The sequence below is a fragment of the Saprolegnia diclina genome (genome assembly GCF_000281045.1).
Source record: "Saprolegnia diclina VS20 unplaced genomic scaffold supercont1.33, whole genome shotgun sequence".
Classification (NCBI taxonomy): Eukaryota; Oomycota; class Saprolegniomycetes; order Saprolegniales; family Saprolegniaceae; genus Saprolegnia; species Saprolegnia diclina.
Window position 1 is genome coordinate 105,161 of NW_008246100.1, and position 25,053 is coordinate 130,213.

The 25,053-nt window shown below is 59.3% G+C and overlaps 12 protein-coding genes across 12 annotated transcripts; 8 read left to right on the plus strand and 4 right to left on the minus strand.

Annotated features, from left to right (window-relative positions):
* Positions 1-684: 684 nt before the first annotated feature.
* On the minus strand, positions 685-3,061 carry SDRG_09965 (hypothetical protein). Its single transcript, XM_008615932.1, has one exon. It carries the CDS (start codon positions 2,906-2,908, stop codon positions 782-784), a length of 2,127 nt encoding a protein of 708 aa, XP_008614154.1. The 5' UTR covers positions 2,909-3,061; the 3' UTR covers positions 685-781.
* A 594-nt stretch (positions 3,062-3,655) lies between these two features.
* SDRG_09966 (hypothetical protein) lies at positions 3,656-5,836 on the plus strand. The gene is made up of 11 exons (XM_008615933.1): positions 3,656-3,826; positions 3,869-4,144; positions 4,193-4,298; positions 4,344-4,399; positions 4,446-4,580; positions 4,628-4,827; positions 4,877-5,023; positions 5,068-5,162; positions 5,214-5,370; positions 5,416-5,469; positions 5,522-5,836. The coding sequence occupies exons 1-11, from the start codon at positions 3,754-3,756 to the stop codon at positions 5,801-5,803; spliced, it is 1,581 nt and encodes a 526-aa protein (XP_008614155.1). The 5' UTR covers positions 3,656-3,753; the 3' UTR covers positions 5,804-5,836.
* A 547-nt stretch (positions 5,837-6,383) lies between these two features.
* Positions 6,384-6,822, plus strand: SDRG_09967 (hypothetical protein; the record flags this gene model as incomplete). Its single annotated transcript, XM_008615934.1, has 3 exons — positions 6,384-6,497; positions 6,542-6,623; positions 6,680-6,822. The coding sequence occupies 3 exons, from the start codon at positions 6,384-6,386 to the stop codon at positions 6,820-6,822; spliced, it is 339 nt and encodes a 112-aa protein (XP_008614156.1).
* Positions 6,823-7,388: 566 nt separating this feature from the next.
* On the plus strand, positions 7,389-9,335 carry SDRG_09968 (hypothetical protein). Its single transcript, XM_008615935.1, has one exon. It carries the CDS (start codon positions 7,425-7,427, stop codon positions 9,291-9,293), a length of 1,869 nt encoding a protein of 622 aa, XP_008614157.1. The 5' UTR covers positions 7,389-7,424; the 3' UTR covers positions 9,294-9,335.
* A 432-nt stretch (positions 9,336-9,767) lies between these two features.
* SDRG_09969 (hypothetical protein) lies at positions 9,768-11,512 on the plus strand. The gene is made up of 3 exons (XM_008615936.1): positions 9,768-10,008; positions 10,058-10,382; positions 10,432-11,512. The coding sequence occupies exons 1-3, from the start codon at positions 9,808-9,810 to the stop codon at positions 11,487-11,489; spliced, it is 1,584 nt and encodes a 527-aa protein (XP_008614158.1). The 5' UTR covers positions 9,768-9,807; the 3' UTR covers positions 11,490-11,512.
* Positions 11,513-11,814: 302 nt separating this feature from the next.
* SDRG_09970 (hypothetical protein) lies at positions 11,815-14,442 on the plus strand. Its single transcript, XM_008615937.1, has 3 exons — positions 11,815-12,778; positions 12,834-13,436; positions 13,489-14,442. Exons 1-3 carry the CDS (start codon positions 12,335-12,337, stop codon positions 14,308-14,310), a joined length of 1,869 nt encoding a protein of 622 aa, XP_008614159.1. The 5' UTR covers positions 11,815-12,334; the 3' UTR covers positions 14,311-14,442.
* Positions 14,443-15,410: 968 nt separating this feature from the next.
* On the minus strand, positions 15,411-16,273 carry SDRG_09971 (hypothetical protein). The gene is made up of 2 exons (XM_008615938.1): positions 16,135-16,273; positions 15,411-16,090 (listed from the first exon to the last, which is right to left on the minus strand). The coding sequence occupies exons 1-2, from the start codon at positions 16,246-16,248 to the stop codon at positions 15,578-15,580; spliced, it is 627 nt and encodes a 208-aa protein (XP_008614160.1). The 5' UTR covers positions 16,249-16,273; the 3' UTR covers positions 15,411-15,577.
* A 331-nt stretch (positions 16,274-16,604) lies between these two features.
* On the plus strand, positions 16,605-17,418 carry SDRG_09972 (hypothetical protein; the record flags this gene model as incomplete). The annotated part of the gene is made up of 5 exons (XM_008615939.1): positions 16,605-16,841; positions 16,892-16,937; positions 16,988-17,120; positions 17,168-17,235; positions 17,282-17,418. 5 exons carry the CDS (start codon positions 16,605-16,607, stop codon positions 17,416-17,418), a joined length of 621 nt encoding a protein of 206 aa, XP_008614161.1.
* A 17-nt stretch (positions 17,419-17,435) lies between these two features.
* Positions 17,436-18,466, minus strand: SDRG_09973 (hypothetical protein; the record flags this gene model as incomplete). Its single annotated transcript, XM_008615940.1, has 6 exons — positions 17,436-17,484; positions 17,533-17,684; positions 17,733-18,110; positions 18,158-18,246; positions 18,292-18,342; positions 18,394-18,466. 6 exons carry the CDS (start codon positions 18,464-18,466, stop codon positions 17,436-17,438), a joined length of 792 nt encoding a protein of 263 aa, XP_008614162.1.
* A 69-nt stretch (positions 18,467-18,535) lies between these two features.
* SDRG_09974 (hypothetical protein) lies at positions 18,536-20,887 on the plus strand. The gene has a single exon (XM_008615941.1). It carries the CDS (start codon positions 19,257-19,259, stop codon positions 20,586-20,588), a length of 1,332 nt encoding a protein of 443 aa, XP_008614163.1. The 5' UTR covers positions 18,536-19,256; the 3' UTR covers positions 20,589-20,887.
* Positions 20,888-20,928: 41 nt separating this feature from the next.
* On the plus strand, positions 20,929-23,254 carry SDRG_09975 (hypothetical protein; the record flags this gene model as incomplete). Its single annotated transcript, XM_008615942.1, has 3 exons — positions 20,929-21,307; positions 21,355-21,533; positions 21,584-23,254. Coding segments are annotated over 3 exons (2,108 nt in total), but the record flags the coding sequence as incomplete, so codon positions are not given.
* SDRG_09976 (homoserine O-acetyltransferase) lies at positions 23,221-24,592 on the minus strand. The gene is made up of 3 exons (XM_008615943.1): positions 24,083-24,592; positions 23,872-24,033; positions 23,221-23,818 (listed from the first exon to the last, which is right to left on the minus strand). The coding sequence occupies exons 1-3, from the start codon at positions 24,578-24,580 to the stop codon at positions 23,336-23,338; spliced, it is 1,143 nt and encodes a 380-aa protein (XP_008614165.1). The 5' UTR covers positions 24,581-24,592; the 3' UTR covers positions 23,221-23,335.
* Between the last annotated feature and the right edge of the window lie 461 nt (positions 24,593-25,053).

The following is a 25,053-nucleotide window of genomic DNA, read 5'->3' on the forward strand; positions in this document are numbered from 1 at the left end:
TTGCCGGCCATCGACGTCGAGTACTTGGTCGTGACGCTAATGCCTTTGGTCGTATTGGTCGCCCACGCACAAGCGACTGGAAACGAAGTGACGTTGAGGCCGAGGGTTGCGAGTGCCATGTTGGAGAAGAAGAGCGCGGACCCCGGCGTCACCATGTGGTTGAGGTCTAATGTTGCCGCCGAGAGCCGCATGCGCATCGAGATGCCCGTCTCGTTCATGTTGAGCATAGCATACGTAATGGGCGTGCCGTAGCCAGCCGACAGCGCGTCCAAGTCGAAGTACGGCAGCATGCGCTGGTGCAAGGCGAGCGCGGCCGTGTTGTAGCCGAGCATGTTGTTGACGGTATCGCTGCTCCGAATGTACTTGGAGAACGCGAGGCAGTAGAAGAGCGAGCCGGTCGTTGCCGTGAAGAGGAGCCCGAGGATCTCGGGCACGCGCTTCGCCAGCCCCATCGTCGCTTCACTTTTTGCTTCAACTGCACTTTTTAGTAACCACTGGAACGGACACAGCGACTTTTCCGACTAATGGCGTGATCGCTGTTTATATCGGGCTGGTCGTTGAGCGAAGGCTCTAGTCAGTACATGTCGAGTCGGTCTGGCCAATGCGAACTCCACCCAAACGCACGGCCAAACCAGCATCGAGCAATGACCACTAACGCATGGGTGAACTCGGTTATAAAGCGTCAATGACAAACAGGAGAACCATACCTTTCCCTTGATTATAGCGACTATGTCCTAGTACTCGGCTACACTCCGGGAGACAGTTGAGCGTACTATGGGTGTCATGGCTCGTTTTCGTCGATGCCAGGCGCGAATCGGAACGACCGCCCGAAGGGGAGTATAGGGCCTTGCGCGGGTGTCTCGATAAGGACGTCGTCGGCGCCAACGACGTAGATGCGCTTGAGAAACATTTGCTCAAAGTCCCACGGTTCGATGCCCGGTTGGTGCGAGCGCGGCCACGAGAGGAGCGTACCGCGGTGACGGTACGACCCTACGCGCACCATGGGAAATCGCTCAAACGGGTTGGGTCCCGCCGGGTGCTGCACAAGGCACTGCGCCGCGTAGTTGGCGTCAATTGGGTCAAAGAGCGCGTAAAACGCCTCGAATTCGCTCAGAACCGCGTCGTGCAGCAGCTCGTGGATCGAGACGCAACAGGCAACGGACACGCCGCGCTCTCTTGCATGCCGGCGGAAGAGCAGCACCATAAGAACGACCGAATCGACTTGGCCTTCGAACGCGGCTTCGAGCTTCTCGTTCGGCCGCAAGAGCGCAAACTCATTGTAGTACGCGCGACCGGGCTTGCGCAGCTGGACCCAACCGTTCGACAGTAGGGCATCGCAGCGCCAGAGCACAAAGATCGCGTTGAACGGCAGCGTTACGATAGCGCAAACCACCAAGTTCCATAGCATCATGTCGGCGCCGAGGCGGCTGCCCAGCGCGCTATAGTTGATCGGAGCTAGCGGTGCCCACGCAGTGGCTTGGTTGAAGAAGCCAGCATAGTACAAGCTCGGCCACGCCGCCATGCAGCAGATGATCCAGTCGGGCCGCGGTCGCATTATCTCCTTGAGGAGGACGAGTCCGCGGGGTACGTGCGTGCGCTGGAAGCCGGTTGCGTAAATGTGCTCCTGCAGCGAGCTCAGAGTGCTCGAGCTGCGCTGCCGCAACGTCGGCGGTTTGACAGGCATCGTCTGGACGCGGCCGTTCTCGTCGTACCAGACGCTGTCGCGCCGCATCGCTCCAGGTGACACCTTGTGCTTGGCGAGCTGTGTCCGCTGCGAGACCAGCGCAATGCTGTAAAAGAGCAAACTCAGCGCCTTGTGCATACCGAGCACGACCCAGAAGACGCTGCCCATGAGGTTGATGTAGTTGCCGTAGAGCAAGTACGCATCAAAGCCCCAGCCCGCAGTCATGAAAAAGTCGAGCGCGTTCACGGTGCGGAAGAACGCAAACCGGTTGCTCACAATCATGTAGATCTCGAGGAAGTTGACAATGGCGCTGTTGTAGTAGGCAGCTTGGGGTGCGAGGAGGTTCGTCGAGTAGCGCACAAGCATCTTGCGCGCGCCATTCGGCGTCGTGTAGGCTACGCGCCGCACGAAACCGGTGACGAGGAGCGCCATGCTAACGAGCTGGCACGCCAGCGCCGCGGCGTTGTACGAGGCGTCGTACGCACGGTAGAAGAACCAGTTGAAGTCGCCTTCGTTCGGGTGGAACGTCCAATGTACTACCTTGTTGTCGCTGCTTGCTGGGGAGGACGTATCGTTGTTGTGGAGCACAAAGGTAGTGCGAAGCGTGGTTTCAAAGGCATTGAACGTGTGCATGTGGCGTTGCCATAGCTCAAACGCCTCGAGATGGTACAGCTTCAAATCAGCCTGGCAGCGACCGTCGCTCAGAATCGATTGCGTCATTTGGGCGACGTTGGTGGTTGCTTTGATTGTCGTCGGGAGGTTGTTGATGCCCGACCACGTCGCACTTGGCGACGGTTTAGCGAGCATGTTTGTTGTGGACCGCAGCAGCGCCGAGCTCCCGCATGGCGTAGTTAGCAGAGACGAGCTATTGAGCCCGAGTGTCGCAAGCGCCATGTTCGCAAAGTACGTGGCCGACCCTGGCGTCGTCATCGCATTGAGCGTCGAGGTTGACGCACCGAGACGCATCCGCACCGAGACGCCCGTGGTCGAGAGGTTCAAGCTCTGGCGTGAAATGGGCATCCCGTACCCTCCCGAGACGACGTCCATATCGATGAACGGGAGCACACGCGTATGGATCAAGAGCGTCGCCGTGTTGTAGCCGAGCACATCGTTGATCGAGTCGCCGGTCCGAATGTACTTGGTGACCGCAAGGCCATAAAAGACCGTCATCGCCGCCGTGTTGAAGAGAGCCGCGAGCAGCCGCGTCCACGCGCGTCGCTGCATGTGCTACGTAACTCTATAAATAGATGACCCGCTGATGACGTGGCAGCGCGAGATGTGCTCGTGTTTGCATCGCGATGGCAGGTGCTCGACTGGTATCCTTCAAGCAAGGCACCAAGGACGGCAAGGGTTGCGGTCACCCAGACATGGGTCTCGCGCGCATGTGCCGTGGAAATCTGACGCTCAACGCACTAGAAACGCATCGAGCACAAACTCGAGGGTTGCGCGACCACCGGAGCAAAGACGCACACCAGTACACTTTCGGTCGCGAGGCAGTTGCGAGGTATGAGTGATTCGATTTCGCAAAGTACCTTGCTACAACGAGCAGCAACATGCCATGGACCTGATTTATCGTTCAATAGCTATTAATTTCAACACAACTCGTTTTACGAATGAAACCCGTCGGCAGTGCAGTCGTCAGCACAGCTGAGCACAGCTGTTGCTTGTCCGTACGATGGTCGAAGCTGTACCGGTACCAACAGGATTGTCTTGACGCGACTAGGTGTCAGTGCTAGCGATCGAGTCGAAGCTTTTGTGGCTGCAAGTTGGCGCGAAAGAGGGTTAGTAAAATTTAAGGCGGGAAGAGAAAACGCATGAACGCGCTCGACTCTGTGTGCTGGATTGTTGACGACCTGATGACCGTGTGCGTTTACCCTTGGACGCAATATGCGTTAAACACTTGCCAGAAGCGGCGTCTTTACCGCAAGAACATCGTGGCGCCCTCTGAAGCGAGAGAAGTTTCTCGAGGGGTTTCACACTTGCGTTGGCGCGGCGGCATACCGGATAAAAATAGACGTATCCGGACATGCTTCACGAAAAGATTCAAAATCAGAAACCTGTCGCCGGCCATGGACATGCTGCCCGCCGAGGTCGAGCAGGGCAACGTCGAGTACAAGGTCCAGCTGCTCAACCCGTCGCCAGGTACATGCCCACGCAGCTCCATGGCGCTGACGCCCGAGCTAGAGCGCTTCCAGCACCTCGTGACGCAGATGAACTGGCGCCTCAACGAAGGCCATGGCGAAGCCTTTTACGAGATGGGTGTCTCGGACGGCGGTCGCATCGTGGGCATGTCGCCAGAAGACCTCGAGATGAGCCTTGCCACGCTCTACCGCATGTGCCAAGTGCTCGGTGCTGATATGCGCCTCGTTACGCTCCGCGATGGCTACGAGCCCGGTCGCAAGGCCGCGCGGGTGTGCATCTCGCGCATCGCCGACACGCATGCAAAGAAGCAAGTGCGAGGTACCTTGTCCATTGCATCGACGCTGGAGTGCTAACGTGATTTGCTAGTGTCGGTGATTGGCAGTGTTGAGAGCGGCAAGTCGACGCTTATCGGGGTGCTCACCCGCGGCTGCCTCGACGACGGCCATGGGCTGGCGCGCATGCAAGTCTTCCGGTACGCTAAACGCGCTGATTCGCATCGCTCTCAGCATGCGCATAGCCACTTGCACGAGGTAGAAGACGGTCGGACGTCGAGTATCAGCGAGCAGATCATGGGTTGTCCTCATCAACCTGGTTGAACCTAATCGAACGAGTCGCGTAGGCGTGACCAAGGACGGCAAGATTTGCAGATTCAACACGTTCGAGAGCCGCCACGCGTCCAGCATCGAGTCCCAGAGCCACAAGCTCGTGATGTTCAGCGACCTCGCGGGCCACGAGCGCTACCTCAAGATCACAGGTACACTGGTTGCACTTGTATCGTTTTGCATTGAGCAACCTGCCTAGCCACGGGCCTGACGAGTCAGTTTCCCGACTACGCCATGCTAGTCGTCGACGCGACGCAAGGCGTGCAGACAATGACGCGCGAGCACCTTCAGATCGTGCTGGGCCTCGACGTCGCCGTCTTTGTCGTTGTCACCAAGGCCGATGTGGCGGCGGCGCCCAGGATAGCGGCGACAGTCACCGAAGTCCAGGCGCTTCTCGAGGTTTCCTCAATCAATGCTATGGTGGCTCATGCCCATGATCGACTCGTAGTCGATGAAGAACGCGTCCCACGTAGTCGCAGATACGACGGCAGCGCCGTGCATAGCTGGCTCCGTGCCCATCTTTATTGTCTCGAGCGTCACGGGGGCCTCATTGCCGCAGCTGCAGACCTTCTTGGCGGCGATCCTGCCCACGCGCGTAGTCTTATCATCGTCACGTCTTTGCATGACGCAGGCGCGTAGGTATGGACATCCCGCGACGAGTGCTCGGCCGAGGTGCACTTGAGCGGGTACTACGACACGGAGGCGGGTAGCATCGTGACAGGTCTCGTCAAGAGGTACTTCATGGAGTTTGCTCGTCGCCGCCTCCATTGAATATGCATCACTAGTGGCACAGTGAGCGTTGGTGACTCGCTCTTGCTCGGCCCGACAGCCACCGGCGCGTTCTACGGCGTGCACGTCAAGAGCATCGAAGTCCAGAGAACGCCCGCCAAGCGCATCTTTGCAGGCCAAGCCGGCGCGCTTCTTTTGAGCATCAACTCGGCGGTATGTGCAACAAATTTCAATGTATCAAGTCATATCCGAGCGTAGATTGACTTTTCCATGATGCGCAAAGGCATGATGCTTGTGCACCCGAGCTTGCGCGTACGCTACTTCTAACTTTGTTTCGCAGAGATCTCGACAAATGTGCTTGTAGCCGATCGCGACGCGGCAGTTTGACGCTGAAGTCCAGCTCGTCGACGAGAGCGTTGTGCTCAAGGAGAACGTCCAGGGCGTCATTCACGCAGGTCCGATCCAGCAAACGGCCAAGATCGTGCGGGTCGCATACGAGAAGGACGTGTGTTACCTCCGCTTTGAGTTTGTCTACTGCTCCGAGTACTTGCGCCCGGACCTGCCGCTCGTGTTTCGCGCCAGCCGGACGCACGCGGTCGGCAAGGTCGTCGGCGCCGTCCACGTTGCGGTCAAGGGCGTTGCGTAAATACCCGTGAATATACGATGCATCTTCTTCGAAGCGGTGGTCGACTGTCAAAGCCAAACTCGCTGCAAGCGACAGTGGAAGCACAATACACCGAGTAGAGACTACGCAATGTGTCTGTGGAGCGATAACCTTACTACTCTGCGCATCCACGCAATGAGGCACGGTAATCACGCAGACGCCACCCAAGGCGTTGTACGGAGAGGAGGCCCAAAGGCCTAGGCTGCTTGGAGTGTCATGAGCTAACGCGCGTGTTGGTTGCTGGTGTACTCGTACGATATATCACAGATCTATCACTTCGTCTTGTAGACACTTGCATTTTCTCATCGTCACGAGGGTTTGGGTTGAAGCCCTGTCCCGAACGAAGACCCTTTCACCGAAAAGGCCATTCAAAAGTGTGTCGAGTGCATTCTTCACTTTACTTCAGCGACGGCAACACTGACAACGATGACCAAACCCCGCTGGAACAGCTCTAGCAACGCTGCCTGTACGAAGTCCATGACGCCCTCTCCAAGAGACACCACCGACGACTCGGGCCGCATGTTCGCGCGCGACAAACCGTTGGGACTCGTCCTGTCCCAGCATGATTGGCACTGCGATCCCCGGCGAGCTCCGCCACGGCCAGGAGTTGCGCATTGCTGCGCTGGAAGCTCCAGTGACGACCGAGTCGAACACTCGCCAAACTCGCATCCCCGAGGTAAAGACTAGCCTCGCAACTTTTACGAAAGCCGGTCCATGCAGCACTTTGACGCGATCTGTCGCCTCAAAATCAACGCGGTCGTCAAGGCGGCGGAGTTCAAGGCGCTGCAACGGGACCACGACAGTCTCGTAGCTGCCAAACACAAGCACATCCCAAGTGGTGTCCACGCTGCCCGGCAGACGATCTCGGCAGCAAGGCGGCAGAGCGCAGTAGCTCGATCAAGCCAGCCGCGCCGGTGCGCCTCGACCTCGCTCGTTTGCGACTCGACACCGACGCTCGACTCGAGGCGCTCGAGGCGCTCGAGGGCAACACACCCGTCTAGACTCTCGTCGACCGATACGACAACCTCGTAGAGCCCGTGGTCACGGACGTGCTCCTGCTCGACAGTTTGGTGTTTGCGTGCAGCGCAGTCCCACCGATCGCGCACCAATTCTCGACTTTGTTTGATGCGACCGCGCCACGCACCGACGCACCACAACGCACCGCAACGTCGTTCACTTTGGCCGGTACGCGTACTATATTCCCGACGCGCCGACGGCCACCAAGGACGCGCACGCACTTGATATCCACTAGCGCGCCGTGAATGTAAAACGCGTGCCAAAGACGACAACGTTGTGGGGCGTTGTGGTGCGTCGTTGTATCGGTGCTTGACGCGCTCCGGGCGACAGCCACAGCCAGTAGCCGCGTGCTCGTCTCAGTCTTCCAGCTCGATATGCTCGCGGCTACTGGCTGCGGCTGTCGACCGGAGTGCATCAAGCACCGATTATAAAATCAGACAAGTTCTCCAGACATCAATCTCACGGCAATCTGAGAGCATCTTAGAGTAGTCCAGCCATGAATTCCGCATAAGCATCCGGAATTCGTGTTGGATCTATTTTTAGCCCAATCCGCCAAGGCCGTTTGAGAATTACAACGAGTTGAAGCATGCCAACGGACGCGGACGGGATCGTCGACCTCGACGGGCATGCGGACGAGGGGGCGAAGCGGAAGAAGCGCAAGTCCAAGCTCCGGCCGCAGACGATCGAGGAGGTCTTCTCGTCCGTCTCGACGCTCAAGGCGGATGGCATCAACCCGCCGCCCGAGAAGATCGTGCTCTCGCCGCGGTCGGCCGAGGCCTGTCTGCGCACGGGCGTGAACCCCGAGACGCTCAAGATCCGGGACCTCGAGTCGTTCGAGGTCGCGGGCGTGAGCCCTGCCGTGCAAAAGATGCGCCACGAGGCCTACAGCATGCGCCGACACGACCAAATGAAGCTCGTCCGCGCCGAGAAGAAGGCCATCTTGGCCGAAGAAGACGCCAGCAACGAAGCTGTGCCGGGCAGCCACCGGTCGCCGTCCAACTCGCCGCCCAAGAAGTCGGATGCGCAGTCGAGCATGATCGATCTCGAGAAGCGCCGGCTCGAGAAGGTCCAGTTTCGGCAGCAGCGCGAGATTGAGCAAATGCTCGAGTTTGAGATGAAGATGAACCGCCTGCAAGAAGAGGCGGCACAAAAGGTCCTCCGTGAGAAGCAGCTCCACGACCAGCTCGAGCACGAGAAAGTGCTGCGCGTCAAGGAGCTCGCCGAGGTGAAGCGGCTCAAGGAGATCCAAAAGAAGGCCCAGGAAGACGCCGCCGAGGAGCGCCGGCGCCAAATTGCAGCCCAAATGTTTCAGCGCGATAAAGAGCTCGCCGAGCAAAAGGCGCGGCAAGACCGGCTCCGGAAGATCGAGACCAAGCTCCGCGAGGAAGAGCGCCAGAAGAAAGCCGAGGAGCACAAGCAGAAGACCGAAGCGATCCTTGCCAAGCAGCAGAGCGAGATCCAAGCCCGGCTGCAAGAGCTCACGGTCGCCGAGGAGACGCGCCAGCGCATGCTCGAAGAGCAGCAGGAGCAGCGCATGCGCGAGATGGAGGAGCGGCGGGAGACGGTCGCCGCGCGCATCGATAGCAACCTTCGCCAAGCGCGCCGCGTTGAGAAGCAGCGGAAGCGCGAGATTCAAAGCAAGCAGCGCCAGAGCGAGCTTCTCCGGGCCCAAGTCCGCGCCGAGCAGGAGCGGCAACGCGAGCTCGCGAAACAGGAAATGGAGCTCATGGAGCGCAAGCGGCAATTGGTATTGGAAGACGCACGGCGCGAGGAGGAGCGCAAGAAGACCGAGCTCTTGGAGCGGCAGCGCGAAGTCGATGAGAATGTCCAGAACGTCCAAGAAGCCCACCACCGCGCGCTGCAGCTCAAGCGCGAACAGCGGCAGATCCAGAAGCAGCTCAAACTCAGCAACGTCGACCGCATGAAGCGAATTCAAGACTACAAGCGGCTCGAGACTTTGCGCAAGATCCGGGAAGCCGAAGAGCGCACCGAGTCGATGATCCAGCAAAAGGTCGAGCTCATTCGGCAGCGCAAGGAGGCGTCCGTGCGCTCCAAGATCCAGCGCGACACGATCGTGCAGACCATGGAGAATGTCAAAGTGACCAAAAAGTGGAAAAAGGCTTCGAAAACCATCGACAAGGTGCTCGGGATCAAGAAGCCGTCGCGCAACCAGCGCCCGCGCTCGAGCGAAGCGCTGCCGCGGAGCCAGAGCGCCGCCGAGCTGCCGCAGCTGCGCGCCAAGACGCCCCCGAGCGCTTTGGGCAATGGCACGAGCAAGAACATTCGACCGGCGTCGCCGCCACCGACCAAGACCGCGTTTCGACACATCCACGAGTCGGAGAAGCGACCGGTCGAACCGTCGCCGTTCCGATCGCCGTACGACGAAGTGCCCCACTTGATACAGAAGAAGCACAGCTTCAAGCAGTCGAGGCACACGGAGTCGTCCGTGTTTTAATTTAACATTTGTTCGCAATAGAATCCCTACTAGCATCAGCAAACTGGATGGCAGCAAGGACACGAAGGAGGCCATTTCTAACCGCCGAGCGTGGCTGCCACGTTGAACAACTACGTTGCCATCCGCGCTGTTCGTCGCTCTACTAGCGCCCTACTATCAGTTGAGACTAGTCGAGTCTAGTCGTTCCGTGCGAGGCTCGTATACGGACCGTTTGAAGCTGGCGAGGCTGGCTGGCGGGGATCGTGGGTACACGTTGGCTCGTTTCGTTGACGCGCGTGTCAACAAATTTGAGGTTTCGCGACTTTTTGGCGAAATGTCAACGCGTCAAGGCATGTGATTGGCTGCAATCCAAAGCCTCTCGCCCAATCCGCGTCCGCCATGCCATTTGCGCGATGGTATTAAAATACACTCGCGATTTGTATGTGACTGCATTGTATTGGAAACGAGACAAGGACCTTTCCCCTTCCAGACTGTTTCAGATTGGCCTCGGAGCTCGCAATTGGACCACAAACCCATGCGATCCAGCAGCCTCCTTGCAGGCGTCGTCTTGGCGCTCGCAGCGCTCGGCGCCGCCGACGAGCAGCAGCATGCCATGGAAGACATTGACCAGGATGGCATCATGGGCACGGACGAGCTCTCGGACCTGCGGGCGAAGCTGCAGCACGCCTTTGACGTCGACAACAGCGGTCGCCTCGAGAAGGACGAAATGCGCACGGTAGGCATGCATCACCATGACGACGCAATGCCTCATGCAAGAGCGATAGGTGCTTGAGGTCGAGCATGTTTCGCGCGAGTTCAACCAGCTCGATGCCAACGCCGACTCGTACATCTCGGTTGCGGAGCTCGAGTCGCGCTGGGACGAGCTTGGGTCCGAGATGACCGTTGAAGAGGTGGCCGACTGGGTCTCCTACTCGGTCCAGCTGCCGCAGTACTACGACAACTTTCGCAAGCACTTTGTGTCGGGCTACACCTTTCCGCTGCTCATGGACAAGAACGGCGAGCGGCTCAAGGACCTCGGTGTCTCGTCCAGCTTGCACCGACACCAGCTTGCGCTCATGATGAAGCGCAAGATCGCAGGCGTTGGGAAAGGTGCGCATCATTCCTCTTCACATCGTCGTCTCACACGCGCCGTGTCTAGTACCGCTCACGGCGCAGGAGCCGTCGTGCCGGGTGAGCCAAAAGCCGTCCCGCGCGCCCAAGTACAAGCTGTCGTGGAAGGCCATCGACGAGCGCCCGTCGCCGTCGTACCAGGTCCAAGTCCAGCGCAACAACGTGTGGGAGACAGTATTTTTCGGCAAGCAGACGAGCTACAGCGAGACGGCGACCGAATACGACGACTTTCGCATCACAGCGTGGAACGCCTTTGGCCGCAGCCTGCGTGTCGAGCTCGAGTGCCCCGCGGTGCCGTCGGCGATGCCCTTGACTCGTGGCGTCTCGCCGGTGGAGCCCCAGGACGTCGTTAGCGACGACGATGTATCGTTCTTTGGCCTTCTCAAGGCCTACCTCTGGTGGCTCGACGAGGTGCTCCTCATGGGCGCGCTCATCTTCTTCCCGATGCGCGCGTACATTTATGGCGACGTCAACTTTCTTCTGCGCGTCTTCCGCCGGCTCCCGCCTCTCTCGCCGACGCGCGTCGTCGTCGAGGTCGAGCACGAAGACCCGGCGAACCCGTCGCTGACCGAAGCCCGCGTCCGCGTGTCGTGGGAAAAGCCGGTCGAGAACGGCGTCCCGATTGTGTGCTACTGCGTCCGGTACACGGACGAGAAGGACAACCACCAGTACCTCAAGATGACGTCGCTGCCGCTGCCGACCGTGTGCCGCCTCTCGCCGCTGCGGTATGGCGAAACCTACAAGTTTGTCGTCGAGGCCACGAACGCGTTTGGGCTCAAGTCGCGCTCGTCGCAGTCGACGTACATGGTGAGCCTCCCCGTGCGCACGGCGCCCGCGACGCTCGACAAGAAGCGCTCGAGCGTGCTCCGCAACCAGTGCTACCTCTGCGCCGACCCGACGATGCCCAAGACTGCGGCCATGGAGTTTCTCGACGCGCTCATTTTGCACTTTTGCTCCAAGTGCGACCGCGAGTTTTGCCATGCACACCGCCGGTACACCAACCACAGTCGCGCCATGAGCTGCCCGGCCGTGAACGGCAAGTGCGTCTGCTACCGCTGTGAATACGTCAAGCCCGAACACAAGTAATAATCCATCGTCCTTCTACACTACGTGGTCGATTTGGACCGAGCAAGGAGGCATTTCATTTGCCGTTGATGCCCAAGTTGAAGTACACCAGCCGACGCGTTGACAGAAGGATGCGCCACGACGTCGATGGGCCGGTTCGAGGAGACGACTTCTACACGCAGGAGACCAGACCAGATCGCCTGCCCCGACCACCCAACGCCATGGTCTGTACATAGCGCTCAAAGATCCGTTGGATCATCCTTCTTCCGAGGGCTGCAGCAAATGGCCAGCGGCACCGCGTAGGCCATTCAAGCTGGCTTCGAGGCGTCTGTCGTCGGGCGAGAGAGGTTGTAGCACCCACTTCGCCCGGCGATGCACAGAGGGGTGGACGGAATGAAGCGCGCGTCGACAGTCCTGTGGCGCGTGGGCCGGCCCGCCTCGAACAAGTGATTGCTCTATGTCACATGCTTTCTCGCCTGTTGATCCATTTCATCAGCTTGCGATACGCGTGGCAGATGCGTGCTGTCCCGCGCATTTCCTTCTCGTCTCTTCGCCCTTCCTCCGCTTCCCAACTCCATAAGAGCCAACGCTACTACTGCCTACACTGCTCGTCATCCTCGTTGCACGACCGCATCGTCTTTGCCGCCATCATCATCGTCGGCGCCGTCCATGGAGCTTCCTTGCTGCAGGCAGAAAGGCCAACGCAGCAGTATCCAGTGAGAAAAATCCACCGCTTTTTAGCCAATAAGCGCGCGCTGCTTTTTTATGCGGATGACGAAACACCTGCGTATCCGGAGATATGTCCGGTTAATCGACCTTGAAGTGGCAGTGGCCATTAGAGAATTTTCCCCTCGTCTGCCATCCCCATGTTCCGCTTGGCCACGCCCATGCGCCGCGGCGCCGTCGCCGCCGCCGGCCTCGGTGCTGCCGGCGCCTTCGCCACCTCGGCGCGCCTCAACTCGGGCATCCACCACCCCAACACGCACAACAAGGACAAGAACGGTGTCTACAAGTTCGTCTCGCCCATCGAGTGCGACGACGGCGCGGTCATCGTGCCATGGGAGGTGCCGGAGCGCGCGACGCAGCTCGCCAAGCTCGAGAACGAAGCCTTTGATGTGGTTGTCATTGGCGGCGGCGCGACCGGCGCCGGCTGCGCCTTGGATGCGGCGACGCGTGGCATGAAGGTCGCGCTCCTCGAGCGCAACGACTTTGGCGCTGGCACGTCGGGTCGCTCGACTAAGCTCATCCACGGTGGCATTCGCTACCTCGAGACGGCTTTTATGAAGCTCGACAAGGCGGCCTTCGACTTGGTATGCCATTGACAGCTGTGACACATGGTTTATCTCATGCGTCGATGGATCGTAGGTCACGGAAGCCTTGGAAGAGCGCAAGCACATGCTCTCGGCCGCGCCGTACATGAACCGCCCGCTCCCGATCATGATCCCGATCTACACGTGGTGGGAGATCCCGTACATGTGGGTGGGCGCCAAGGCATACGACCTCGTCGCTGGCACGCAGCGCTTCGTGCCGGGCAGCTACTACATTGACGCGGAAGAGGCTATTTACCAGTACCCGAACCTCAAGAAGGACGGTCTCAAGGGCGCGATCGTCTACTACGACGGCCAGATGAACGACACGCGCATGAACCTCTCGGTCGTCTTGACGGCCGCGCAGAACGGCGCGACGGTCGGCAACTACATTGAAGTCCAGTCCATCAAGAAGAACGCGGACGGCAAGGTCGCCGGCGTCTCGGTCAAGGACGTCATGACGGGCAAGACGTGGGACATTGCGTGCAAGGCGGTCGTCAACGCGACCGGACCGTTCACGGACGCGATCCGCAAGATGGACAACCCGGAGGCGCAAAACATCTGCGTGCCGGCAGCCGGCGTCCACGTCGTGCTTCCGGACCACTACAGCCCCAACCGCATGGGCCTCATCGTGCCCAAGACGTCGGACGGTCGTGTCTTGGTACCCGCTTCCATCCGCCACGTCGCTTGGCTCATGTTCTCGGTGTGTTTAGTTTTTCCTGCCGTGGGAGAACGCCACGATCGCCGGTACGACCGACTCGGAGTCGGACATTACGATGCTTCCAACGCCGACGCAGCAAGAAATCAACTTTATCATCGAAGAGGCCAACCGGTACCTGGCCGTGCCTGTCACCAACGCCGACGTGCGGTCGGCGTGGAGCGGTATCCGCCCGCTGGTCAAGGACCCGCGCCATAAGAACACGGCGCAGATCTCGCGCGAACACGTGCTCGAGGTCTCGACGTCCAACATGCTCACGATCGCCGGCGGCAAGTGGACCACGTACCGCCGCATGGCCCAGGACACGATCGACAAGCTCCAGGAGATCATCGCTGACGTGCCCAACGCCGTGTGCAAGACGCGCGACATGCAGCTCATTGGCGCCGACCGCATCGGCGAGGTCTGCAGCCAAAAGTTTGACCGGATCACGGTCACGCTCCGTGAAAAGTACCTCATGGACAAGGACATTGCCGAGCACTTGATGCGCAACTACGGCACGCGCGCGCTCCAGATCGCCGAGATTGAGAAGAGCGGGTTCCTCCACCGCAAGGCCGGCGACCACCCGAAGCGCCTCCACCCCAAGTACCCGTACTTGGAGTCGGAGGTCGTCTTTGCCGTGCGCCAAGAGTACGCGATGAAGGCCGTCGACGTGCTTGCGCGCCGCACGCGCATGGCCTACATCGACACGGACGCGTCGCTCGAGGTCATGGAGAAGGTCATTGGCATGATGAGCTCGCTCTGCGGCTGGTCCAAGGCCCGCCAGGAGCAGGAACGCAAGGACGCGCTCGAGTTCTTGGCCACGATGCACAAGAAGTAACTATCTATACAGACAATATACCGTGGTGTACGTCGCCATTTGCGTTTGCTGATGCGACTTGACCACCCTTGCGATGATGGCCGTGCTGTGACGCTAGCAGCAGAGGCCGTCCGCGATCTTTCGCATAATCAATGGGCTACAACAGCATCGTCCAGGTGCAAACGCATTCTTTAGAGAACAGTGTCCGCGATGACTTTACACTGGCCGGCGCATCGGCTTCTGGCTCGTCGTCGCCTGCAATCGTTGATAGTCCTGCAAGTGCTGCTGATTGGCGAACTTGGGCTCCATCTCTGGAGGCAGCAGTGTTATGTGCTGAAGAAGAAATCGGCTACTGAAAATATCGTCGAACGATCGCGATACGAGAGGAAAATGTCCTTTTGGGTTCGACTAAGATCTCTCTCACTTTGATTCGACTCTTAGTTTTCCCAAACCTTTCAACCTCGATTTCTCGGGCTCTACGCCTCCAACGATGGCGTGGCGTAGCATTTCGTACTCCCCAAAGTGTCTTCTATCACTGTGCCAAGAATGAGCGATTCCATTTTCAAGTCGACTTTCGGTCGCCAAGTCCGCTGGGATCGGCGACACGGGCGGTGGCTGGCTTGCATCGACTAGGATTGGCTAAAATCGTATTAAATGCGATTTTTGGATTGGGTGTATCCACATTAAATGGAGTTGTTTTAGCCAATCAAATATCTTGAACAATTCTGGCATGGCGCCGCCGATCCCAGCGGACTTGGCGACCGAAAGTCGACTTGAAAATGGAATCGCTCATTCTTGGCACAGTGATAGAAGACACTTTGGGGAGTACGAAATGCTACGCCACGCCATCGTTGGAGGCGTAGAGCCCGAGAAATCGAGGTTGAAAGGTTTGGGAAAACTAAGAGTCGAATCAAAGTGAAAGAGATCTTAGTCGAACCCAAAAGGACATTTTCCTCGCGTATCGCGATCGTTCGACGATATTTTCAGTAGCCGATTTCTTCTTCAGCACATAACACTGCTGCCTCCAGAGATGGAGCCCAAGTTCGCCAATCAACAGCACTTGCAGGACTATCAACGATTGCAGGCGACGACGAGCCAGAAGCCGATGCGCCGGCCAGTGTAAAGTCATCGCGGACACAGTGTAGCTCCAGCAGCTCCTTTGTGGGTCGCCGCACGACGACCTCTTCCGGCACAGCTTGACACACGCCAACGAGCTAGTATCAATTCGCCGCGAATAATATCAAGTCGGCAAATCCGATTTTGCGTTCGCCGGTCGAGGCCGACGGGATTACGCTGTAGCATCCTTGGCTCGTTTCGGTGGCGGCGACGGCGGTGCGCCGCTCGCCGCCCGCTTCGTCGAGCTAAGCGCGAGCGAATCGCTTGGGTGCGTTGTTTCGAGGTGCTTTTTGAGCTGCGGGAGCTGGCGAAAGGTACCACTGCACTTGTGGCACAACAACGGCGTCTTGAGCTTGGCGTGCTCGGTCGCGACGTCAATGGGCACGCGACCGTCCGCCTCAAGCGCCACGAGCACTTCTGCCAGCGGCTTGAAGAAGGACGTCGTGAACGAGTTCCAGTGTTCCTTCTTCTTGAGCGACGGCGAGATCAAGTCGGTCGAAATCACGTGCAGATGCAGCTGCCGCATGGACGGGACGCCGTGGAACCCGACGCGCACGTCGGCGCCGTCGCTGAAGGAAGATACGAGTCCTTCCATGTGCTGCAAGAGGCCAATGTGCGCTCGCGTCAATCCTTCGACGCCAAATGGCATGGGCTGCCGGGGCAGGACCAGCAGATGCAGCTTAGCCTGTGGCAGCCAGGCTTAGCCACGACGCGCTGAAGCAAGCGTACCTTGGGGTACTTGTCCTTGACAACGACGACAGTCTCGTCGTAGAAGACGACGTCGGCATGCTCCGCAGGCGCCGCCACGTACACCAAGAGCGCGTCCTTCCACGGCTGCGCCATCTTGCCGGCAGCCGCTCGATTTCTGATTGGCTCTCGAATGTCGCCACGCGATGACGTCACGTTGCCGCTGGCTATCGCAGGCTCCCAGTTCAAATACCATTAGCCTCGGCCGAGCGACCTGCGTCCTCCTTGCATGGCCTCATCGCGCCAAGCTACCATGGTCAAGCTCGACGAGCTGCAGGTTGGTGTCCTAGTTTCGTCTAGCATATCCTAATTAGGCCATCCCGCATCTTTTTATTTGATCAGAAAATGCACGCCCAGTTCCGTCTGCGTGTGTAACCCTGTGGCCCGTCGGCCAAATAATTATTTAAATAAAATACCTGATTTCAAAGCCTTCATTCTATTCCAGGACTGGCATGGCGCATCGCGTGTCCTGCTCCGAGTACGCCAATGTGGTCGCGAGCCGCCTGTACTTCTCGGCCTTCTACCGCGTCGTCTACCTGGCCATGATCGCGACCAGCATGGCCTGCGTCGGCTGGACCATCGCCAACCACTGGCACTCGCCGGCCTCGAGCCTCTTCATCTCGCTCGAGATCACGCTCTGCTGCATGCTCACGCTCGAAGTGCTCATCCGCATGCTCGCCCTCAAGCGCGTACGTCGCCGCGTATGGCATGATGGCCTTATGCAGAGTGGCGTGTGTAGAAGTACTGGCTCAAGTGGACTAACCTCTTTGACGTCGTCGCCACGGGTAGGTCGTCGCGCGCGATGCCAGGCGGGCTGACGAGGCGATGGAATTAGTGCTGAGCCTCGTCTCGATCGCGCTCTACTTTCGACAAGAGTCGGTCGTCGAAGAGCTCGAAGAAGTCGCCGCCGACTTTGTCGTGCTCCTCCGCAACACGGTGCAGTACGCCCGCCTCGCCGTCTTTCTCAAGTCTGTCATGCTTCCAACCCGTCCGGTGCTCACGTCCATGGCGCTAGGAATCGCAAGGAGATCTTGCCCAAGCACGAGCCATCCGGCATCGACTTTGACGACCTCGACGAAGAAGGTACCATTGCATCCCGACGACATGCCTGCTCATGATGATGGCGTAGAACACCAGAGCATGCTGGCCGAAACAACCCTCGAAGACGACATTCTCTCCGACGTCATGGCCGCGGAAGAGAGCAACCAGTATGGGCAGTTCGAGCTGCGCGTCGATGGCGCCGTAGAAACACCGGCCGTGGTGTAATCCGAGGCGCAATGTATTTAAAAGAAGAGAAGCTTGAGCAAGACGACCCAGACCAAATGCGTCGTCCTAGAAGAACGAACATGGAATGATGGATGCATGAGGATGGCGGCGTACCCGATGAAGGAAAGCAGTGGGAGGAGCTTCTCCTTGGGCAAGTACTCGACAATGTAGCCCCACATGTTGGTGAGGAGGAAGAGGAGCGACCATGCCATCGCAAAGAGCATCATGACCCAGTCGGCAGCGTCCGAGGGCGCTGTGCACACAAACTAGAGAGGCTACTATGAGACTAGACAACGCATCGAGACGAAGGATACCATGGTCGGGATGAAGATGCTGAGCGAGTAGCCGTAGAGGCAGACGAGGAACGAGAGCGGGAGGGGCACCGAGATGTACTTGCCGACCGACCAGAGCGCCAGCGGGAGGCCGAGGAGGTAGATACCCACCATCGTCATCGACGTTGCCACATAGCTAAAGTCGTACGACCACTTGCTCGGGTCGTCGCCCTCGTAATCGAGCCACGACGCAATGTTGGAGCAGCTCGCCATGCAAAAGATCAACGTCGCCGAGAGCCAGAACGGGCCGTACGCGTCCGGGTTGGCGAGCGCGAGGTCCTTGAAGGACGGGTCCTTCTTGAACGGGATCAGCGCACGCGTCAAGCGCACTTGAATGTCGATCGTGTCGACGTTAAAGTACTAGCATCATCCTGCGTGTGAGACGAGCGTAGATCGAGATGACGTACGGGTTGGTAGAAGCCAAGCGTGAAGCAGCCACAGAGGCCGAGCGCCGGGCGGCCGTCCTTGCCGTTGCCGTGAAGCAGCGTGTCTTTGGCTATAAGCACGCATCCTGAGCCATGGAGACATGGCTGCCGTCTACCTTTCGGGGACATGGTGCCATCCTCGAGGTCGTCGTCGCCGACCGTGACATCTACCGCAGGCCCATGAGCCAAGGCTTCTTCGCAAGATGTTTCCGTCGTACCAAAGTGAAGGCCATGCGAGCGGTCGTTCATGGCCGCGGCCGCGGCCTTGACGTCGGGCGCCGGCTCCATCATCGCAAACCTTCAGAAAGAAAACTAGCCGACCCGTAAAACACGATATTTTCGATGGAAAATAGAATATGAGAGGTTTTGCACCCGTCGCCGATCTCCCAGCCCACCTTGCCGCACCAGCACGAGCCTTGGCAATACCCAGGGGCAATACTAGTAGATGCCAGATTCAGTCATGGTTTCTACAAGATTACAAGGCTGGTACGGCGCGTTGACCACAATGGCAATCTGAACAGCGCGAAGATCGCTTTGGGGCTGCTGTCTTCGGTGTCAACCAGCCCACTGGGATTATCTCAAGATTCCCCAGCACACCTCCACTTCTTCTGCAGAGACGGACTCTCGGGACTCTGGCCACCCAAACCAAGGCCCCAGCGCTGGCCAGGGGCACTCGGCTAGGTTACCCGTGCCGTTAGGGCACGGATCCCACATAACAAGTCATCATACCGCCAAGGCGCCTGGGAGTTCGCGATCCGACCTTCTCCGTCAACCAAGCGTGCCACCATCTCCTTTTCTTCAGCCTTGCCACCACCAAGATACTACATCAACAGCCACATCAAGGTCGCAAGCATAGAAAATGAACGTCAACTTCAACCGTTCGTTACGATGCGTGGACCCACTTGAAGTCGAGAAGGTACCGTGTACCAAGTGTACAGCCCACGGACAAGGCTCAAACGGCGCGGGAGCTTACGCCTCTGATGCGCGCCATTGCTGTGATCGCGTTCGGTTGCCTATTCATAGCCCACTCCTATATATAATCGCTGCCACCCAGAAAGGCCAGATTCGATTTTGAAAGAGCATGTTGCGGCCGCTTCTCTTCGCGTGCGTCGTGGCGCGCGCGGTGGGCTTGACAGGCATTTGCTACGACTCGTACCTGGCAACCTCGCAGGTCGCGTCCGACTTTCGCGTGATCCGCACCAAGTTTGACGCGGTCCGCACCTACCAAACGAACGTCGGCGGCTTGAACCTCATTGCAGAAGCCGCCGCCGCCAACCTCAAGGTGGCCGCTGGCGTTTGGATCCGAGATCCATCCATTTATGTCGACGACGTGGCAGCACTTGTCGCCGGCATCAAGGCCCACCCCGACACGGTCCTCGCCGTCTACGTCGGCAACGAAGAGCTTATGCATGGCTGGAGCGCCAGCCAAGTGATTGCCGAAGTCCAGGCGGTGCGCGGCGCGCTTGTCGCGAACGGCATCACGTCCGTCCCCGTCGGGTCGGTGCAGACGGACGGTGACTTTCTGAACAACCCGGAGCTCGCGGCGGTTTGTGATGTTGTCGGCGTCAACATCTACCCGTTCTTTGGGTCGTCGCCGCTTGCGGTGCTCTTCCCGATCCAGGACCTATCGACGCGCTACAACGCGGTCGTGGCAGCGTACGGGAAGAACAGAGTCAAGCTCACCGAGACGGGGTGGCCAACGTCCGGTGTCTCGTACGGCACGCCCGTCATTAGCTTTGCGACCGCCCAAAACTACTACAACAGCTACATGTCGTGGACGGCGACGTCGGGCGCCGACTGTCCGTTCTACTTTCAATTCCAAGACGTCACAGCGAAACAAGGCTTTGAAGCGCACTTTGGCTTGTCGGTCGACGGTGTTAGCTGGAAGTTTACACCGCCGACGCCGGCCCCAACGCCCGCACCAACGCCCGCACCAACGCCCGCACCGACATCGGCACCAACACCGGCTCCGACACCGGCACCGACAACGAAAACGCCGGCACCGACCACGGTCGCCCCCACTACGACCACGACCAAGCCGGCGTTGTCGACGAGCAATGACACTTTTGTCCCGGAGAAAGGACACTTTGTGTCAGACGATGGCAACAACACCGACAGTAATGCTACAGTCGTGGTGACGCCAGCACCGACGCCGGCACCGACGCCGGTAGCCATCGACAAGCGTGAGGACGATGCCACATCCGGCACCCACGTGGCTGAAACTGCATCGGGCTCGGCGTCGTCGCCGACAACCAGCATCACCGTCAGCGTCCTCAGCGTCGTCGCCGTGCTCGCACTTGTCGCGGCCGTGTACCACCACTACCGCAAGTCGGACGCGATCAAGCCCAACACGCTCCTGCCCGGCCGACGCAGCACACTTACGATCACGCACGACGCGATCGCCATCTTGTAGGATACTAGCACTGCCATTTTGGGGCATCCGGTCCAGTCCGAAGACGCCGCATCTGCAGAGAACCCACGGCGTGATCGAACCTCGGACGACGTTAGTAGCTAAGCTTTATACTTGTCCTGGCGCCACCGCTATTCTTCGGCCATCGCCAAAGCTACATGTCGCGTTTGCCTTGAACTTCAACGTGTAAGGTACTTGGCGGTGCGAATTACGTCGCGATTTCGCCGCATGCGCCGTCCTATGCGCCAATGATATGAGCGGAAAGCAGATGTTGAGGTGCAATTCGCTTACATCGTCGCCGGAGGTTTCACACTGCACCCAGCTGCTCATTAAATATCTTTGGCGATGGACCTCGAGTCAACGACGCCACTCGTGCGCCGGCCATCCCTGCAGGCGCTCGTCGCCAAGGCCGAGCCGCTCGTCGTGCAGATCGACCCGGACTCGCCGTCGTACGGGACGCTGTCGCCGACGGCCGCGACGCCGGTCACTGAGAAGCGCATGCGCGAAGTCGGCCTCAACGTCCTCGCCGGCGTCGTCGTCTTCCTCCTCTCGTCGACGATCGCTGTCTCGTGCGCCAGCGTCGTTGTCGGCCACGACGGACCATTGAGCATGCACTTGGCCAAGGTCATCGACATGAACCTCCTCGGCACGTGCCTCATGTGTCTGTACATGAGCTGGAAAAGCCAAGCGCCATGGGCCATGGCCGCGATCGACGTCTCTGTGTACGTACATCCCTCTTCTATCAACAGGAATATGACTGAGCGCATAGCGTGCCCGTCCTCGGCGAAATGGCGCAGCACATTACGAAGGCCCTGGACAACGACATGACGACGGTGCTGCCAACGCTCTTTGTGGCCATCGCGGTCGCATCCATCACGGTCGGGCTCTGCGTATGCGCGGTCGGGCTGCTCCGCCTCTCGTCGCTCACGCACTACATTCCGTTCCCAGGTACATCATCCTATGCTTTCTCGTCCATCTAGCTCATGGCCTCGATCCAGTCATCACGGGCTTTCTCTCGGGCATTGGCGGTGTCTTGGTCAAGGACGGCATGCACATGGCAGCTCAAGAGAGTATGTCAATGACGCGCGATTGCATCCTCCTCGTGCTCCCCGCGCTCCTCTTTGCCACCGCGTCGCACAGCGCCGACCATCTTCACGTACCACCGACGATCTACCTGCCATTGCTGCTTGTCGGGTCGGTCCTTGGCTTCCACCTCGTCGCATTCATTGGCGGCTACGAGACGAGCGCCATGATCTTTGACTGGACACCGACCATGCTCGCCGAGACACCGCGCTGGTATTCGTGGACGACCATCGAGTGGGAGTTGGTGCAGTGGGGCGTGCTCTTCCACGCCCTCGGCCGCGGCCTCCCGACACTGCTACTCCTCGGTGCGCTCAAGTACTCGGTGCTCGTCCGGTCGCTCTCGTTCCTCTTCGATCGGGACGTGCCAGTGGATGCCGAAATGAAGGCGATTGGTGGTGCCAACATTGTGAGCGGCGTGCTTGGCTGCACGGGCGGCTGCCACTACATCTCGGCCATGGGCCTCCTCGGCACATTCAAAGCGCACCCGCGGATCCCCGTGCTGCTCTGCGCAGGTCTCTTGCTCTTGTTGTGGGTCGTCGGGCTCGGGTCGCTCGTCTATGTGCCAAAGTTTGTGTTTGGCGGGCTCTTGCTCCACATTGGCGTTCATTTTTTACTCAAGTACCTCGTGACGCCTCTGCGGTCGCTGCCCGGCATGGAAGGCGGCGTCGTCCTTGCGGTCTTCCTCACGTTTCTATCGGTCGGGACGCTTCAGAGCGTCGGCGTCGGCCTCGTGCTCTCGAGCATCCACCTTGTCTTCCAGCTCAACGCGGTCGGTTGCGTGCGCTCGTACCACTTTGCATCACCGAACGGGTTTGCGATCCACCTCCAGGGGTACCTCTGCTTTGCGACTTCCAAGTACCTCGTGCACAAGATCGAGAAGCTGTGGCGCACCCACCATTTCAGCGTCTTGCACCTCGACTTTGAACATGTGCTCGCGGTCGACAATTCGTTCTTGCGCTCGTTTCGCCAAGTCGAAGCGTTTGCAGCCCGGCGCGATCTGCGCATCCAGCTCAACCGCATGCCGGAAGCGCTCGCTCCGCTCTTCCCGACGCCCATGTCGCACAAGAGCTCTGGCGACGTCGCGGCCAAACGGTCGCTCTGGCTCAAGCTCCTTCTGACGCGCGAGGTTGACGTCATGGGCCGGCTCGTCGACGCCTACCGCCTCGAGCGCGCAATTGATTTTCTGGAGCTCCGGCTCCTCACCAAGGGCAGTCCTTTTGCTCCCGGTCTTGGCCGCTGGTGGTTTCTCTGCGCTGGCAACGGGGCGATCGGCGACGTCTCTGTCGGCGCCGGCACCGTCCTCGACGGCACGCGGATGCGGTCGCCGTTTGTCGCGTCGGCTACGTGCACGGTGCTGCATCTGAGCACCGACGCATGGCACGCGCTGCATGCGCAGTCGCCCGAGCTTGCGATAGGTGTCCTCGAGGCTGTCCATGTACTCAGCGAGGATCATCGGCTCGCGTAAGCGACTGCCTCCACGAGGACGATGCCCTGTCGTGACGTAATATCTGCACTACTTGATACCTTGAAAGTTATGACTCGACAAAATACATGGACAAGACGGAATGGAGAATGTATGACGAAGAGTTTACTACTTGTTCGAGGCGGCGAGAAGCCAGCGACTGAACGCTGGGTAGTCGGCGCCGTCGCCCAGTTGATGTGGCTCACTACTGGGCCAAGAGCCCACGCACGGCGGAGGCTACAGCGTCCTGCTCGAGGAGAAAGCCGTCGTGGCCGTGCGGCGACGACACCACATGCAGTGTCGAGTTGGGGATGCATTCGTGGAGCTCGATCTGCTCGGAGATCGGGTACAAGAGGTCCGAGTCGATGCCGACGATCGAAACGGGAAGGTCGCTTAGCGTCTTGAGCGCAGCCTCGACGCCACCGCGGCCGCGTCCGACGTCGTGTGTGTCCATCGAGTTGGTGACGGCCACGTACGCGTTGGCGTCGAAGCGCGAGAGAAACTTGTCGCCTTGGTAGTCGAGATACGACTGCACGGCGAAGCGGCCGTCGGGCTGCGTCTCGCGGCCATAGCGCTCGGCGTACACGCTGTGCGTGCGATACGTGAGCATGGCCATTTGGCGAGCGATCGCGAGACCGTCTTTCGGGGGTCGCGACGGGTCGTAGTGCCCACGACAGTACAACGGGTCCTACAACCACCATCGATTGAGCCTCAAATCTTATGAAGCAAGGGACGGTGTACCCGGTAGATGGCTTGGCGCTGGACTTCGCTCATGCCAATCTGCCACGCCGTGTGGCGGGCGCCGCACGCAATGACGCCAAGGCGCTGGACGAGACCTTTCCCGAGGAAGCCCCACTCGAGGGCCTGCATGCCGCCGAGCGACCCGCCAATGACAGCGGCAATCTACGAGGGCGCGTGAGCTTCAGCCAAGGAGCAAGGTACGCAGGGTGACCTGGTTGGCGCCAATCTCGTCGCGAACCAGGCGCAGGTGCAGCCCGACGCTGTCGCGGATCGTCGTGAGCGGAAAGGACGCGCCGTACGGGTGCTGCGTCGAGGGGTTGATGGACGTCGGGCCGGTCGTGCCGTAGCACGAGCCGAGAAAATTGGCACAGACGACGTGGTACTTGGCCGTGTCAAAGGGCTTGCCGTCGCCGAGGAGGCTGCCCCACCACGTGTCGAGCGCCGCGTTGCCCGTGAGCGCGTGGCACACGACAAGCACGTTGTCGCGTGCGGCGTTGAGCTCGCCAAACGTCTTGTAGTTGACAGTCACGTCGCGAAGTGTCTCGCCGCTCTCGAGCGTGTAGGCCGGCATGTGGAAGACTTGCTTGCTCGCCTCCATGACGCCGTACTCGTCTTCCATGAGGACCGCATCGGCTGTCGCCTTGGACGCGTGGAAGCTCCGGACAGGCGGGCGGCCAGCGCAGAGGCGACGGGCCAGCAACAGGCGCATCGTCGAATGCTCAATCAGAACTGCACTTGACACGCATTGGCCCAGCAACCGGATTTCTTATCCCCGCAATATCCGGACAAGACCGTTTCGTTGCGCGTTTCACCCTCCCCGTGGCATCAGGTTGGATGCAACACGATATTTCGCTCCCGAAAAAGCATAATTTGTGAATCCAAAGTGCAAATTTAACGGTTTCTATTGCGGTGGTAGCGACATTGAAGGACGCTAATCGATTATCGCTGACTGGTGTGGCGGCGACAATCGTCGAGAACGACACGAGTAGCCTGATCAACCGGCGAAACCAGCTGATGGCGGATGCGCAATGACCCAAATCATCTACCGGTACTTTGCGGCGAGCTCTTGTGGCTGTTGAGTCATGCGCTTCTATGAGCCACAGCCAGTGCTCTGTTTGCACAGGCCGTGGCAAGTCGCAACCTTCCTCGTCGCGCAGTGGCCTCCATGGTCCTACCGACGCA

Coding starts and splice junctions, on each gene's coding strand:
- SDRG_09965 (XM_008615932.1), bottom strand. CDS start 2,908: ATGCAGCGACGCGCGTGGACGCGGCTGCTCGCGGCTCTCTTCAACACG.
- SDRG_09966 (XM_008615933.1), top strand. CDS start 3,754: ATGGACATGCTGCCCGCCGAGGTCGAGCAGGGCAACGTCGAGTACAAG. Junction 3,827..3,868: donor GCTGCTCAACCCGTCGCCAG/GTACATGCCCAC, acceptor CGCCCGAGCTAG/AGCGCTTCCAGCACCTCGTG. Junction 4,145..4,192: donor TGCAAAGAAGCAAGTGCGAG/GTACCTTGTCCA, acceptor GTGATTTGCTAG/TGTCGGTGATTGGCAGTGTT.
- SDRG_09968 (XM_008615935.1), top strand. CDS start 7,425: ATGCCAACGGACGCGGACGGGATCGTCGACCTCGACGGGCATGCGGAC.
- SDRG_09969 (XM_008615936.1), top strand. CDS start 9,808: ATGCGATCCAGCAGCCTCCTTGCAGGCGTCGTCTTGGCGCTCGCAGCG. Junction 10,009..10,057: donor AGAAGGACGAAATGCGCACG/GTAGGCATGCAT, acceptor CAAGAGCGATAG/GTGCTTGAGGTCGAGCATGT. Junction 10,383..10,431: donor GATCGCAGGCGTTGGGAAAG/GTGCGCATCATT, acceptor CGCCGTGTCTAG/TACCGCTCACGGCGCAGGAG.
- SDRG_09970 (XM_008615937.1), top strand. CDS start 12,335: ATGTTCCGCTTGGCCACGCCCATGCGCCGCGGCGCCGTCGCCGCCGCC. Junction 12,779..12,833: donor ACAAGGCGGCCTTCGACTTG/GTATGCCATTGA, acceptor GATGGATCGTAG/GTCACGGAAGCCTTGGAAGA. Junction 13,437..13,488: donor CGTCGGACGGTCGTGTCTTG/GTACCCGCTTCC, acceptor CGGTGTGTTTAG/TTTTTCCTGCCGTGGGAGAA.
- SDRG_09971 (XM_008615938.1), bottom strand. CDS start 16,248: ATGGCGCAGCCGTGGAAGGACGCGCTCTTGGTGTACGTGGCGGCGCCT. Junction 16,091..16,134: donor TCAAGGACAAGTACCCCAAG/GTACGCTTGCTT, acceptor TGGCTGCCACAG/GCTAAGCTGCATCTGCTGGT.
- SDRG_09974 (XM_008615941.1), top strand. CDS start 19,257: ATGTTGCGGCCGCTTCTCTTCGCGTGCGTCGTGGCGCGCGCGGTGGGC.
- SDRG_09976 (XM_008615943.1), bottom strand. CDS start 24,580: ATGCGCCTGTTGCTGGCCCGTCGCCTCTGCGCTGGCCGCCCGCCTGTC. Junction 24,034..24,082: donor ACGAGATTGGCGCCAACCAG/GTCACCCTGCGT, acceptor GCGCCCTCGTAG/ATTGCCGCTGTCATTGGCGG. Junction 23,819..23,871: donor AGCGCCAAGCCATCTACCGG/GTACACCGTCCC, acceptor TGGTGGTTGTAG/GACCCGTTGTACTGTCGTGG.